Source organism: Prunus avium, chromosome 2 (genome assembly GCF_965620075.1).
Source record: "Prunus avium chromosome 2, drPruAviu1.hap1.1, whole genome shotgun sequence".
NCBI lineage: Eukaryota > Viridiplantae > Streptophyta > Magnoliopsida > Rosales > Rosaceae > Prunus > Prunus avium.
This window is the reverse complement of record NC_142285.1, coordinates 29,337,893-29,353,529: the sequence shown is the minus strand read 5'-3', so window position 1 is coordinate 29,353,529 and position 15,637 is coordinate 29,337,893. Positions and strand designations below refer to the sequence as shown.

Here is a 15,637-nt window from a genome sequence, read left to right as displayed (position 1 = left end):
CCCCTTGTCTGTTGTAAATTGTCCCAATTTGCAATAAAGTCAAAAGTTTATCAATTGGTGTTTTTTGATAGTATCCATCACGTGAAGTGATAATTACACCAAGCTTTCGGCTGGAAGAGATAAAGAATATCTCTTTTTCTGCAACCTTTACTGATTTATAATAAAATATCATTTATATTACTATTTCTATTGCATGCTGTCAAAATTTCATACCCTGTATTTTTATATTGTGATAAAGGTGGAACGGTCACCATATGAATGGAAGCAGAACAAAAGGAAGCATCCAACGGGTGATATGTGTTTGCGGCTCTGAGTCCATCAAAATTTGGTCCTCGAGCACTTCTGCGAAGCTGGCATTGGATACTTTTCAAAACTGGCATTGATTGTGGAAATTTCACAATAATTATGGGACAGGGTAGGCCGGAGACTTGGTTGACTTCTGCACTTCTGCTACTTCCTATATGAACGAAACTGAGACTTCTCCATTGGTAAGATTATTTTATCAAATCTAAAAAAACTGAAGAAAAAGAAAAGCTGCTAATATGGCCGAAGGTGTTGTTTCAATAGTGCTCGAAGGGCTCAGCAACCCTATCATTCAGGAATTGAAATTCTTGAAATCCTTGGGTGGTAAGGTTCAGAGTGCACAAACCCAGCTACAATTCATGCAAGGCTACTTGAAAGATGCAGACGCAAGCCAGGGAAGCAATGAAGCAATACGCATTTGGGTGGCAAGTGTCAGAGATGCTGCAATGAAGCAATACGCATTTCGAGCCTACCAATTTCTGGCTCTTATGAGGTTCAACTAATTCCCATACTTGATTATTCTTCATGCTTTCAACTTCATTCAACATCGCTTCCCTCCATTTGTCTGCATTCTGACTATCTATTGCCTTTTAAAACTTGTACAATCAGTCTCAACAATTCGGGTACCATAATTTGGATAATAAAATCTAAAACCCTTGGACCTTGCGGGATAACCTATAAAATGGCAGCTAATCGTTTTAGGATCAAGCTTATTCTCTTGAGGGTTATAGATTCTAGCTTCAGCCTTGCAACCCTATACATGAAGATGTCTTAGGCTAGGCTTTCTGGTAGTCCAAATTTCGAAAAAGTGTCTTAGATACGGAGTTACTAGGTACTCTATAGTTTGTTGTTTTGATCACCTCTCTCAAAAACGTAGGCAAATCAGATTTAGAAATCTCGCTAAGAACCATGTCCTTCAAAGTTCGATTTCTTCTCTCAGCCACACCATTCTGTTGCGGAATCCTTGGCGTTGTGTACTGAGCAACTATTCCATTTTTCTTGTAAATACCTTGCAAAAGGTCCAGCACGTCGTCCTCCTTCATCAAAACGTCCATAATATTCACCCCCTCTGTCCGACCTCACAATCTTAATCTTTTTCTCAAGCTGCCTTTCTACTTCAGTTTGGAAAACCTTAAACATTTCAAAAGCTTGAGACTTTTCTGCTATGAGATACAGATAACCAAAACGAGAGTGATCATCTATAAAGGTGATGAAATAACGATTTCCATCAATTGTTTGATGAGGGAACGGTCCACAAAAAATCTGTGTGAATGATTTCTAAGAGATCATTACTACGAGTTGCACATTTCTTCTTAGTCTTAGTGAGCTTTCCTTTAACACATTCAATACAAATTTCATCATCACCAAAAGTCAATGATGGCAAGATTTGTTCCTTAACCAGAATTTTCATTCTCTCTTTTGAAATGTGCCCTAAACGTCTATGCCATAACCTAGTGGATATTCCTTCACTTCTATTCTTTTCTCACTCGATTTAGCTATTAAAACTTCAACCTCTTTATTGTAATTACGACAATATAATCCTCCTTTATTGTCCTTGAATTCTGAGATGAAACCATTTTTAATTGAATCCAAAATAAAACCAAGTCTTAATAATCTTGAAATAGAAAATAAATTTCTCTTTATTTAGGGTATATAAACTGCATCATTCAACTCTAAAATAAATCTACTACACCTAATTAACTATTCAATTAAAACAACAGGCAGCTATCTAATCCTCCTTGTCACAACGTGCCGCCGCCGCCATGAAAGTGTTGTTCTCCTTAGCAGGGAATGGGTCAAGTATCGCTATCTCCCTATTAGTGGTGGCATCAAAAAACTCAACATATGATTCAGGTTGGGGCGCAGGTTTCACATAATGCACTAGAAGATTCTTGTATCGAAGTAGCTTATTGATATTTCTTCCTCTCCCATAAGCGCATACACCAAGCTTCATAGTGATCCTAAGACTTCTGAGACTGTCCTTTGTAGCCGTGTATATATCCTTATGGGTCCTCCATATGGTCGACGATTTCGCTGCGCCTTAACCCTTTTCCTCTCCAGCTCATCTTCGTGCCGCTTCTTAATTAGCTATACTATATTCTTTACTAGAATACCATTCGTGACAAGTTGACACGAGTGACACCTATCAAAAGCCAAATATTTCTCCTTTTTCCCAAACTTTTGAAGTTGTTCTACAAGATATATAAACGAACAAAACATGAGTGAAATCATAATTGATCTCATTCATTCCGAGAATATCCTTAAAATCAAACTTCCATCTTTTGAAGGTTTGACTAGTGAGTGTTTCAATTTCGCAAGAAATTGATCGAGGGAGTGTTCATAACTGTAAGGATTTGCAAACGAAAGCATATTACATATTACTTTCCTAGAAACCGATTCTCAATTTGTTAAGAGAAACTGTTTAACTTCATTCACAAAACTAACAAATAATACATGCAAGCGTCCTTAATTAAGTATCACACCTTTGTGGCAAGAGATTACTTATAGCTTACACAAATTACATGTTATCTTGTGCCATTACAAATAAATTACTAGATAGATTCTATTTGTTGAAGAATCTTACCAAGCAATTCATGTATAATGCAATTTCCGGTTATTTTCTTTAGGGTTTGAGTATTTAGGTTTGGTTTTGTTATGAAAAATTTGTTGATTCTCAGAACAAAAAACAAACATATATTGGGCTCAGAAAAATAACCAAACAAAACATAGTTCAATAAGGAAAAACCCTAAAATTGCAGTGAATAGTGTTTCTGCGTGAACAGTATTTCTACTTTGAACAGTATTTCTGTGTGAACAGTACTGCCGTGAACAGTACTTTAGGGGTTCTTAGTGTCCGTTTTTGACCCAAAATACCTTTCTGAATAGGGAATAACATAATTAACACAACTCACAGCAAAGCTGTGACATATGGGCATTTTTAGGGTTTTAAGGTGATCTGCTAGGTCAAAAACGTGTTTAAAGTTTTGAAAATATGAAAACCGAATCAAAACATGCTTTTTCCAGATTCTTTAATATTCTCAATATTTCAGAAAACATGTTCAATCAATTTTCAAAAATTAAACATAACCAAAAATAATATAGCATAACCAAATATGTAAACAAATGTAAACAGATTAGGCATGCTTGAACAACGATTACAGATATGTGTGAACAACCTAAGGCTCTGATACCAACTGTTAGATTTCTTTAGTAAATAATCTAGATCTTTCACACAAACATGTAATACGTATAAAGACATGGAAGACATACCTGGAGCCATCTTCCTTGAGTACACAGCTTTTGAACTCATCCTATCCGTTGCGCAGCAATCCTAGCAATTTATCAGGGACGGCTCAAGAACTTCTGCTCTCTCTCAGAATCTGTTTCAGCTCTCTCTTTATGATGAGAATAGGTTTTGAGAACGTGTCTGATGAGAGCAGGGCCTTAAGCTTATATAGGGCTAGGTCAAGTCGTCTCTACTCATCACCGAGGGCCGACTTGACTAATCTTCCAAGCCCACTTAATCGGTTCACGCAAAAAGGAAACAAAAATAGGACTCCTTAATAGGCCCTAAAACCTTTCCTTATTTCACAAGGTTTTGGGCCTCAAGGTACAACTTAATTTAAACCCTTATCAAACCATGTGACTTAGTATCTAGTGCACCGATCTAATTAGGAAATCATAACAGAGGATGCCATTGAAACTTATGTCTTAAAAGTGGCTTTCAAGAGGAAACCAAATGTTTTGACATGGTTTACTGGCATCTTCATAAAAGGAGTTAATCTTCATCGGATTGGCTCAGACATTGAGAAAATTACAACCAAAATTTCACAACTGAGTTCGATTATGCCAAGTTTTAACCTACACCAAACAAGGGAGAATGGAGGTGACACTTTTTTTAAGAGGCAACAGGAACGGAGGATAGCTTATCCTCATATTGTCGACCCTCATGTGGTTGGGTTAGCCCCTGGAACAGAGATATTGGCTACGCATTTGATCAAAGAAAAAGGCCCCCGAGTTGTTTCTATTTGGGGGATGGGCGGGTTGGGTAAAACCACTCTTGCAAAACAAGTTTATCATCATGGTGATGTTAAGCGTCATTTCGATTGTTTTGCTTGGGTGTGTATCTCTCAACAATGCCAAGCACGGGAAGTTTTGGAAGAAATTCTGACTAAACTCATTTCTCCTACCAATGAGCAAAGACAAGAAATTGCAAAACTGAAGATTGATCAAATAGCAGAGAGGCTTTGGAATACGCAAAGAGAAAGGAAATGTTTGGTGGTGCTTGATGACATTTGGACCAGTGGTGCGTGGAGCTCTTTGCAAGTTGGATTTCCAATGAATGAGGAAACTGAGAGTCGAATTTTACTCACTACTCGCAACAAAGAAGTCGTTTTGTATTCAGACAAAAAGGGTTTCCTCTTTGAACCACAGTCGTTGAATGATGATGAAAGCTGGGAACTGTTTGAGAAGAGAGCAATGTATGGAATGGAAAATACAAGTATGTTCTCATACAAATCTTTTATCTCTACTTTTCTTGTTTATCAATTCAGCGTGTCAACGAACTTTTTCTTTGCCACTCTAAGAAAATTCTATAAGAAACTCTGCAGTTCATGTTTATACTTTTTATTGGTAGAGATCTTTATATTCCTAGAAACTAATTTAGTTTAATTGTATTAAACTTTATTTTAATTATCAGACAACGGATTCGAGAATTTACTATACTCCATATCAAAGGTGAAAAATCAGAAACTCTTGTGAGTTCTAGAGTGAAAATCATTGTAGTAAATGACTGATAGAATGGCACAATTTGTTTTGTAGAATTTTCATGCAATTGAACACATGTAGTTAATTAATTTGGTCTTAATATTATTTTTCAGACCCTAAAATTTATGAACAAAAGAAAGAGCTAGGAATGGAGATGCTTCAACATTGTAAAGGTTTGCCACTAGCCATCACGGTGCTTGCAGGACTTCTAGATAGAAAAGACACAGTTGATGAATGGACTACGGTGCATAAGAATATTGATGCATATATAAGGAGAGGCACAGACCTTGGGCCCAATTCCAGAGGTGAAGGATATGAAGGGGTATCATGGTGGTTGGAATTGAGTTACGACAATTTATCATATCACTTAAAACTATGCTTTTTGCACTTAGCCCATTTTCCAGAAGATTATGAAATACCGGTGAGTACATTGACTAAACTATGGATGGCAGAAGGTTTTATATCATTTGCACCAGCGAAAGAAATGGAAGATGTATCATATAGGTGCATAAGTGAGTTGGTGGGCAGGTGCATGGTTCAAGTTGGAAAACATGGTTCAAGTAAAAAAATCAAGACTTGTCGTCTCCACGATCTTATGCGAGACTTATGCACGTTAAAGGCAAAAGAGGGAAACTTTCTCCATATTATCAATTATTCTGCAGCTGCAGAGATCAAGCCAACACCAAATGATAGAGTTCGAAGACTTGCCATCTATTTGGACAAAACAGTTGATAGATATAGTCTGGGAAAAGATGAAAATTATGGACATGTTAGGTCTTTGTTATACTTTGGCCGAGGAAACCACTACTTAATGAACTCAAAGGTATTACGGTCACTATTCAAGAACTTCACATTACTTAGAGTTTTGAAGTTTGAATTTATGAATGGTAGAGAGTTAAAGTTACCAGATGAAGTTGGGAATCTAATGCACTTAAGGTTTTTAAGTTTGAAGGATAGTATGATTAAAGCGGTGCCATCATCTATAGCAAATTTGGTATGTTTGCACACTATGGATTTACGTAGCAGGTATGGGTATATTAAAATTCCAAATCGAAATGTGTTTTCCAAGATGGAAAAATTGAGACATATATATTTACCCAAACATCATAGTGCAAGAGAAAAACGTCTGTTATTTGCTACTGAGGCAGTGAATTTGCACACGGTAGTCAATATTGGTATTCAGGGATCTGATCTAGATGATTTTATTAAACTAACCAACATTAGAAAATTGGGAGTTATCACATTTGACGAAGGGGAAAAAAAGTTGAAAGGGACAAACATCATATTTAAGCATCTCCAGTCTCTATCGGTGGACTCTCGTTTCGAGGATCTAGCAATACCATGGAACAGAGTATTAAGTTGTCCTAATATACACAAGCTGCGACTACGCGGACATATCACAGAGTTACCAGAAGACCTCCTGTGCCTTAAGAACCTCACCAAGCTTAAACTGATAAATTTTGGTGATCTCAAGGACGACCACATAAAAGTATTAGAGAAGCTGCCAAGCTTGAGAATGCTTTTTGCTTGGAGCGGGAATTTTCCAGCACATCTTGTTTGCTCAGAGGGAGGCTTTCCATTTCTCGAATTTCTTTCTCTTTATTCGTTGGAGTTCAAAGAATGGAAGGTGGAGAAAGGAGCCATGCCTAGTCTCTGCAGATTGCACATTGAGTTTTGCACATTGGAGGCAGTTCCTGATGGGCTCCAATATATTACTACCCTCAAGGAATTAACCATCGGAGCGATGCTTCCTGAATTCTTTAGCCGGCTTGGGGAAGGAGGAGAGGATTTTTACAAAATCCAACATGTGCAGTCTGTTATTATAACAAATAACAAGAGGATATATGGTATGCTAAATTTTGTTTTTCTCTTTTCTTATTTATTTTTTGCAGTCTGTAATCAATGTTTGTTTCTTCTGTTTAGAGCAGATTAGGTAAACAAGTGAATGTGGACTTCATGTGGATCACTAATTCATCACTTCCAGATAAAAGAGTGAATTAGCTTTAGATGTCAACTTTGATTTGTTGTCATATCATATCATGAAAACTTTCGGCAGAAAAAATTGAATTTCTAAAATGTCAATGTTGAACCAATACTATATCACAGCCACCACACGTGTGTGGATAGTTCCAAAGAAAAAAAATCAACATCAGTATGCGTCAGCAAGTATGTCACTTAATATTTTCTTGCTCTCAACCCATAGTCCTTAACTTTATTTTTAAGCTTTCATTTCATTTGTGTTTTGTCTCATTGCTCGCTAGCCAGTTTCTCACCATGGAAATCTGGTTCCTTATCCTCGCCGCTCTCTGCATCTCTTTTCTCCTCAAACCCCTTCTCAGTCTCTTCATCCCCTCCATTTCCAAACCCACCGAGCAACCCACACTCCCTCCTGGGCCCACCCCCATCCCCGTCATCGGCCGGTTCTTATGGCTCCGAAGATCCTCCTCCGAAATCGAGCCCATCCTCCGAAACCTCAAGGCCCAATACGGGCCCATCATCACTCTCCGCATTGGCACCCGCCCCGCCGTCTTCATCGCCAACCGCTCCCTCGCCCACCAGGCCCTCATCCAGAACGGCGCTGTCTTCGCCGACCGCCCGCCCGCCTTACCCACCAACAAGATCGTCAGCAGTAACCAACACAACATCAGCTCCGCCGTCTACGGCCCCACGTGGCGCCTTCTCCGCCGCAACCTCACCTCCGAGATCCTCCACCCTTCCCGCGTCAAATCCTACGGTGAGGCCCGTAAATGGGTTCTGGATATTCTCATCAACCGTCTCGGATCCGAGTCTCAATCGCAGTCCAAAGGCATCAGAGTGGTAGACCATTTTCAGTACGCCATGTTTTGCTTGCTGGTTTTGATGTGCTTTGGGGACAAGTTGAACGAAGAGCAGATCAAAGAAATCGAGGGCGTTCAGCGCCGCTTGCTATTGAGGTTTGGGCGAATCAACATCCTCAACTTTTGGCCCAAATTGACAAAAATTCTGTTGAAAAATCGCTGGAACGAACTATTTCAGCTCCGTAAGGAACAAGAAGACGTGCTCATTCCTCTGATTCGAGCACGACAGAAAGCAAAGAATGAAAGGCTGAGTAAGAAGGACGATGACAAAGATGATGACTTTGTGTTGGCGTACGTTGATACGTTGTGGGATCTCCAGATTTCTGATGAGAAGGAAAAGAGGAAGCTCTCTGAAGGTGAAATAGTGAGTCTCTGTTCGGAGTTTCTCAAAGCGGGTACTGATACTACTTCGACTGCGTTGCAGTGGATCATGGCCAACATAGTTAAGTACCCACAAGTCCAAGACAAGCTCTTTGCAGAGATTAAAGGGGTGGTGGCAGAAACAGAGGAAGAGGTGAAAGAGGAGGTCTTGCACAAGTTGCCATATCTGAAAGCTGTAATCTTGGAGGGTTTGAGGCGTCACCCACCGGGGCACTTTGTGCTGCCACACGCCGTGACCCAGGACGTGGTTTTGGATGGTCATTTGGTACCCAAGAACGGTAGTGTCAATTTCATGGTGGCTGATATGGGGTTGGACCCAGAGGTGTGGGAGGACCCCATGGCATTCAAGCCTGAGAGGTTCTTGAGTGGTGGTGAATGTGGAGGAGCAGAAGGGTTCGATTTAACAGGGAGCAGAGAGATTAAGATGATGCCGTTTGGGGTGGGGAGGAGAATTTGTCCTGGCTCTGGTTTGGCAGTGCTTCATCTGGAGTATTTCGTGGCCAATTTGGTCTGGAAATTTGAGTGGAGAGCTGTGGAGGGAGATGATGTTGACCTGTCGGAGAAGCAAGAGTTCACTACGGTCATGAAGAATCCATTGCAGGCCCATTTATCCCCAAGAGTGAAATAAGTGAGAGAATGGTTGTTTTGATTGATTGTGTGTAATTAAGGACTTGTTGTAGACTGCATAACTCTTGAAAGTGTTTTACCACAAATAAAATAAAAAATATAGGTTATTACTTATGCGACTCAGAAGTCACAATTTGATCCATTTCTCATTGTGTCAAATGAGTAACGTGCCTTTTAAGATAACAAGGTAAGAATGAGGTGAGAGGAAGGAAAGACGGAAAGCTTTAATTTGAAACAGATGCTATTTTCCAGTAGAGAACAATTTGGTCTAATAGATTTTGCATTTTGGTGTGTGCATTGTGCGTGTAAATGCCTTGCATTGGATGATGTATTTTTCTGCACAAGTAGCCACTCCGTTCAGGGAAGTCTTTCAAACTTCCACATAAATAATTATAGAATGCTAGGCTTACCACATTTTTCATACCACATTTGTACCATATCTCTAATAGTAGGCTTACCACATTTTTCATACCACATTTGTACCATATCTCTAATAGAGGTGAAGCCCACCAATACATTTTCCATCATACAAAAGACATGGGACGTTTCAACTATATATGCGTGGCAGCTTCAAATACCACCAAGACATAAACATCCAGTCAACTTCAGTGTTCTTCAGCAACTCTTGGAATTACTGACTCAGAAATCACAATTGAATCCGTTTCTCATTGTGTGAAATGAGTAACGTGCCGCTTAAGAAAAGAAGGTAAGAATGAAATTGCAAACACAGCTTAGAGATTTTGAAATAGCTTTGCGTTGGTTCTGAGACAGGAAGGAAGGACAGAACTTTAATTTGAAATAGATTTTGTATTTTGGTATAAATGCATTGCATTATGCGTTCTTCTGCACAAGACTAGTTGCCATTCTGTTGAGTATTATAAACAGCCCGCACACATTCAGGAGTCCAAATGACAATTCAGTATGATCTTTCTCTTGTTGCCATTCTCTTGAAGATTGCCTTGCAGGGCTATCTGATGTATTAATGCTATTTGAGGTTTAACCTCTTGTTTGGGCCTAATTCTGCCCACAAGACTGTGCCCAATATTTGGGCTCTCATCAAATTGAAAATTAGGCTTTATTTACCACAAATGGTGGACGACCCATACTGTTCAGCATCTCGGTTCTTATTAATTCAGCTCAAAAGCACAAGGCAGAAGTCAGGTTTTTATAGCCTGGTCATCATTCTGTGTTTGTGTGGTAGAAGATTGATTGCTGCACCACCGTCAATCATTACCTTGGCCACTGGCACTCCTCAGAAAAACGGGTAAACACATGCTTAAAAAAAAGTAATTTCTTTTTTGGGTCAAACATTTAATAAGGTTTACTTCCATAAGACTAAAAAAAATTGGTCATGTATCAATGGGGTCTTGTCCAATAGAAAATTACATTCACATGCAGGCGTGTTCTTAGGTTACCACATCCCCCTCCACAATTGCAACTACAAAAAGTAAAACCTACAAGAAGAGACAACCACACATCCACCAAACTCTTCCAAGACAGAGGGGCGGGATGTTGAAGTGAGTCTCCTAATTAATCAAGGAGATTTATTTCCTTGATTAATTAAGGGATTTACTTTCCTATTTTATAGATTTATTTCCTTGGTTAATTAAGAGATTTACTTTCCTATTTTATATAGTTGTCAAATCATTGTATAATTAGGAGATATTTTCCTAATTCTTTACTATATCTAATTCCTTGTAAATGACTCATGTAAACTCTTATATATACCTCATTATGGAGAAGAATAAAATAAGAACCTAACATATTCAAAACCATATTCATATTTTAGCATGGTATCAAAGCCAGGCTGGGATTCGGATTCTGATTCTGATTTGGATTTGGATTCAAATTCAGGTTTGGATTTGGATATTCATGGCAGCGGAAGGATTGAAGAATAAGAGAAAAAAGATGTGTTTAGGGTTTCGGGATAAGAGTATATGAGGATGTGGGTATGAAGATATGAATCTGAACAAGGAATTTGATTTAGGATACGAGGATACGATACGAGGATATGAGGAATACGATACGAGGAAATTCGATAAGAGGAATACGATATGAGGAATGTAAAGAACACAGAAACCCTGTGAACACGTCTAAGAACACAGAAACCCTGTGAATTTGGTTAAAGGACACAGAAACCCTGTGAACACGGTTAAGAACACAGAAACCTTCTCCTCAATTCTCTTCTCCCCCTGAAGAGAAGGGTATGTCGGAGTCAAAAAAGAGGCAAAATCTCCATGAGAAAGATAAACAAATCATTTTCACTCCCCCTCCCCCCCTTGAAGAGGAGGGGAGGAGAAATTTTGATATGAGAATTTAGAGAGACAACCGAGCGCCCGAAGCAAACGACCGGTCGCCCGAAGCATACGACCGGTCGCCCGAAGCAAACGATCGGTCGCCAAAGACTCTGCCTGAATTGCATGGATTATCGACTTGGGTGCTACGAATTTCATGACTCACTTACCAAGTTGGGCATTTGTGACGTATATGCACCAACTTGAGGAGGAGTGTTGAAGTGAGTCTCCTAATTAATCAAGGAGATTTATTTCCTTGATTAATTAAGGGATTTACTTTCCTATTTTATAGATTTATTTCCTTGGTTAATTAAGAGATTTACTTTCCTATTTTATATAGTTGTCAAATCATTGTATAATTAGGAGATATTTTCCTAATTCTTTACTAGATCTAATTCCTTGTAAAGCACTCATGTAAACTCTTATATATACCTCCTTATAGAGAAGAATAAAATAAGAACCTAACATATTCAAAATCATATTCATATTTTAGCACGGGAATGGAAGGCTGAGGTACAGAGGTAGAGAGAGGAGGCTAGGGGAAGGTCTTGGATGGTAAGGAAGGGAGAATGATGGAGGCCATCGATCTCTTTGAGGGATGGCGGCTGAAACTTCTCTCTTAGGATGTTAGAAAGGGGCAAATCACACAATTTCATGACATGGTGGCATAGTTGTAAAACAATTTTTTGTTCAAGTTGACTGAAGTTTTATATTCAGTTTTTAAAAGCCAAAGAGAAGCGTACGCGTTGGAGTAAAAGAAAAATTGAGTAGTTCGTGGGCATTTAACAATAGTTTCATTCACCTCAAGAAGAGGCGTGACTCTAATTTCCAACTCAAGCTGAGTTGTAGTTGACTGTTAGCCAAAGGGACTCTGTCTCTGTGTAAATTTTGAAAGAATAAGTCTAATAACATATTTACAAAAACAAATAAATAAATAAATAAATAAATAAATATATATATATATATATATATACAGTGGTTATATATAAAGTATACAACTTGCGCATGACAAAAGGCTTTGTTTTCAAAGGTTTTTGTCTCCTTATATTAGTTTCCAAGTTCCAACTCTCAAGTGGAAAATGTAAAAAATAAGAGAAGAAGCAGTGGAGGATTTTAAATTGCATGTCACGAATAAGACTAACAGAGAGAGTTAACCCTGTCATTAACAGAGAGATTTTAAATTGCAAGTGGGAGACTTTTACAGATACTGATTACACAAATATTAATAATTAATCCAAATATTTAATTTTGAATATATTATTAATCCAAATGTGATGCAACTTGGAGACCTAGTGGGATATTGACAGCTTAAGTAATACACATTTGCTCTTCGTTGACGGCAATTGGTTCACACTTGCTCAACTTCGTATATATAAACGGAAAATAATGTTTCCTTTCAAAAATGGAAAAATCAAAATGCAAAATCCTATGGTTGGAAATCACCTCTTTCCAATTTTTTTAAATTAACTTTGATGGGGTGTTAGTTGGATTCGCCTAGGCCTATGGTATGATCTTAAGGGAGAGAAGCTCTCATGCAACAAGAGTAACACTTTTTGCTATTCCCGGCCAATATCATTATGTTACTGGCCGTAGATAGCAAACCAGTGATATTCCCGTTGTAAAGATATAAATTATGTGCAATTTGTTAGCGAGAGATATCCTATTCTATTAGGATATTATTTCATTTATTTCCTTTTATATAGATATTATGTAATTAGGATTCCACTTGTTTTCCCAGTTTGATCCTACTAGGGTTTGTAACCTTGTATTATAAATACCTCCTTTCGGAGAATGAAATAGATCTGAAAATATTCTACCCATATTGTTTGACTTGGCATCAGAGCCGACTTTCTGGTGACTTGTGTGTGTTGTGCCCACCCGTGTTCTACTTTGTGCACTAATTTCTTTTAGGGTTCTTGTGCCCGTGCCTGTGCTGTGTTTATCGTATCTGCGTGTGTTTTTTCCACTGCTATCATGGGTGATGATTCCAAAGTTGTGGTTGGTACTAGTGCATCTACACCAAGGGAGGACCGTCCCTCGCGTGATTACTCTACCCCGATTACTTCTGACAAATTGGATGGCTCCAATTATGCCTCTTGGTCTCGTGGTGCTCGTATTTCGATTACTAGTCGTTGTATGGCAAGTTGGATTAATGGGAAGAAGCCTGCTCCGTCTCCAGATTCCGCTGCCTATGCCGAATGGGAAGAAGATAATTGCTTGGTGCAGTCATGGCTTCTCAATTCCATGACTAAATCAGTTCGTACCTTGTTTGATCATGGTGATACTGCTTTTGATATATGGGAGGCTGCTCGAAAGACCTATACTGTGACTTAGAATAGTTCTCGGTTGTTTTAACTCCGACAACAGTCCATACTTACAAGTCAGAATGGTGAATCTGTGAAAGTGTTCTATGAAAAACTCCATGCTATCTGGCAGGAGATTGATTGTCTGCGTCCACATGAGTTTAGTTGTTCTACTGATGGGGCTCGTCGTCTGAAGGAAATTGAAGCCGATCGAGTTTATGATTTTCTTGGAGGACTTGATCCACCGTATGATGGTGTCCGTAGCCATATCCTTGCTCCGAGTCCTGTCCCACCTCCTCTTGAAGTCTATGTCATGGTCATGGAGGAAGACACCCGTCAGTCTGCTATGCTTGGAGGATCGCTGGCTCTCAAAGTTGACCCAACTCGTCAACGACCGGTCGCCCAGCACGATGCGACCGGTCGCTCTTCGTCCAGAAAATTTGGATCTTCTGCTAGGTCTCGTCCTTCGGGTTCTACCCCTAGCTCTCTTGAAGGTCCGCCTAAATGTCGCCATTGTAATGGGAATCATTACTCTGAGAAGTGTTTTAAGGAGCATGGTTACCCTGATTGGTTTGCTGACTACAAAGCTCGTATGTACGGCCCCAAGGCCTCCTGCACTATGACTCATGATGAGGCTCGTCCTCCGGCCCCATCTGCAAATCTGTGTGCTTCTGATACTATGCCAAGTATGGGTTCTACTACTTGGATAATTGACACTGGTGCTTCTGATCATATGACTTATAATGATAAAATATTTGATGAGTTATCGCATATTCCTTGTGATCCCTATATTACTAGTGCTAATGGTTTACCTTCTCCAGTTACCGGTGAAGGTACCATCCACCTTACTCCTTCTTTACCTCTGTCTCATGCCCTCTTGGTTCCCAATATTCATTGCAATTTATTATCTGTTGGGCGTTTACTTGATACACTTAACGCTTCTGCTACCTTATATTCTACCCATTGTTTTTTCCAGGATCTTAGGACTCACGAGAAGATTGAGCATGGTAAACGGATAGGGGGGTTGTATTATTTACAGTTGCCGGCTGCAGCAGTTCGTGGTTGTGTCGCTAATAAAGCTCCGAGTGGCAGTGTCAAAGACAAGCAACAACTTTGGTTATGGTATCGTTGCTTAGGACATCCGTTGTTTGGTTATCTTAGACATTTGTTTCCTTCGTTATTTAGTTCGTGTGATGAGTCTAGTTTCAAATGTGAGACTTGTGTAATGGCTAAGAGCCACCGTATTATTTTTCCCTTAAGTAATAATAAAGCTGCTTTGCCTTTTGAGTTAGTACATTCTGATGTCTGGGGTCCTGCTCGTGTGACTTCTCATGGTTTCCGTTGGTTTGTTACTTTTATTGATGACTGCACCCGCTTAACATGTGTGTATTTGATGAAGAATAAACATGATGTCGCCTCTATTCTCCCTGATTTTTGTGCCATGGTATCTACTCAGTTTCATGCTCATGTTAAAGTGTTTCGGACTGATAATGGCGGTGAATATGTGAATCATACCTTGACCCAATTCTTTCGTGATCATGGTATCATTCACCAAACTACCACTCCATTCACACCTCAACAGAATGGCGTGTCTGAAAGGAAGAACCGTTAGTTACTTGAAGTTGCCCGCTATCTGATGTTGGATATGTCTGTTCCCCATCACCTTTGGGGACATGGTGTCTTGGCCGCCGCCTACTTGATTAACCGTACTCCTAGTCGGGTTCTTGATTTCAAGACCCCACTTGATGTGTTGTGTACTCATACTCCTCCGATTTCGGTCTCTAAGTTACCTCCGAAGGTGTTTGGGTGTGTTGCGTATGTTCATGTCTACTCCCATCAACGGAGTAAACTTGATCCTTGTGTTCTCCGCTGCGTCTTCATTGGCTATTCTACTACTCATAATAGATATAAGTGCTATCACCCGCCTACTCAGAAGGTGCATGTCACTTTGGATGTCACCTTTCATGAAGAAGTGCCCTATTATGTTTCCTCTTCCTCTTCAATTCAGGGGGAGAAGGGGAGTGAATTGAAGAGTTTCGGAGTAGAAAATGTGGATGATATTGGACCTGAAAAAGGGATTTCTGGCGAACAGGAAGCAACCGGTTGCATGGAGGACACGACCGGT

At 39.5% G+C, this 15,637-nt stretch overlaps 2 protein-coding genes and 1 pseudogene across 3 annotated transcripts; all 3 read left to right on the top strand.

Moving 5' to 3' along the window:
* Window positions 1–809: 809 nt before the first annotated feature.
* On the top strand, window positions 810–7,147 carry LOC110764174 (putative disease resistance protein At1g50180). Of its 2 annotated transcripts, XM_021967094.2 has the most exons (3): window positions 810–4,804; window positions 5,184–6,917; window positions 6,999–7,147. In XM_021967094.2, exons 1-3 carry the CDS (start codon window positions 4,150–4,152, stop codon window positions 7,001–7,003), a joined length of 2,394 nt encoding a protein of 797 aa, XP_021822786.1. In that variant the 5' UTR covers window positions 810–4,149; the 3' UTR covers window positions 7,004–7,147. The 2 variants fall into 2 exon arrangements, with proteins under 2 accessions (XP_021822786.1, XP_021822784.1); XM_021967092.2 differs by having other exon boundaries at window positions 5,184–7,147.
* A 144-nt stretch (window positions 7,148–7,291) lies between these two features.
* Window positions 7,292–9,029, top strand: LOC110764175 (cytochrome P450 89A2 pseudogene; annotated as a pseudogene).
* A 4,154-nt stretch (window positions 9,030–13,183) lies between these two features.
* LOC148296802 (uncharacterized) lies at window positions 13,184–14,343 on the top strand. The gene is made up of 3 exons (XM_088248633.1): window positions 13,184–13,534; window positions 13,646–14,175; window positions 14,334–14,343. Exons 1-3 carry the CDS (start codon window positions 13,184–13,186, stop codon window positions 14,341–14,343), a joined length of 891 nt encoding a protein of 296 aa, XP_088104759.1.
* Window positions 14,344–15,637: the final 1,294 nt, after the last annotated feature.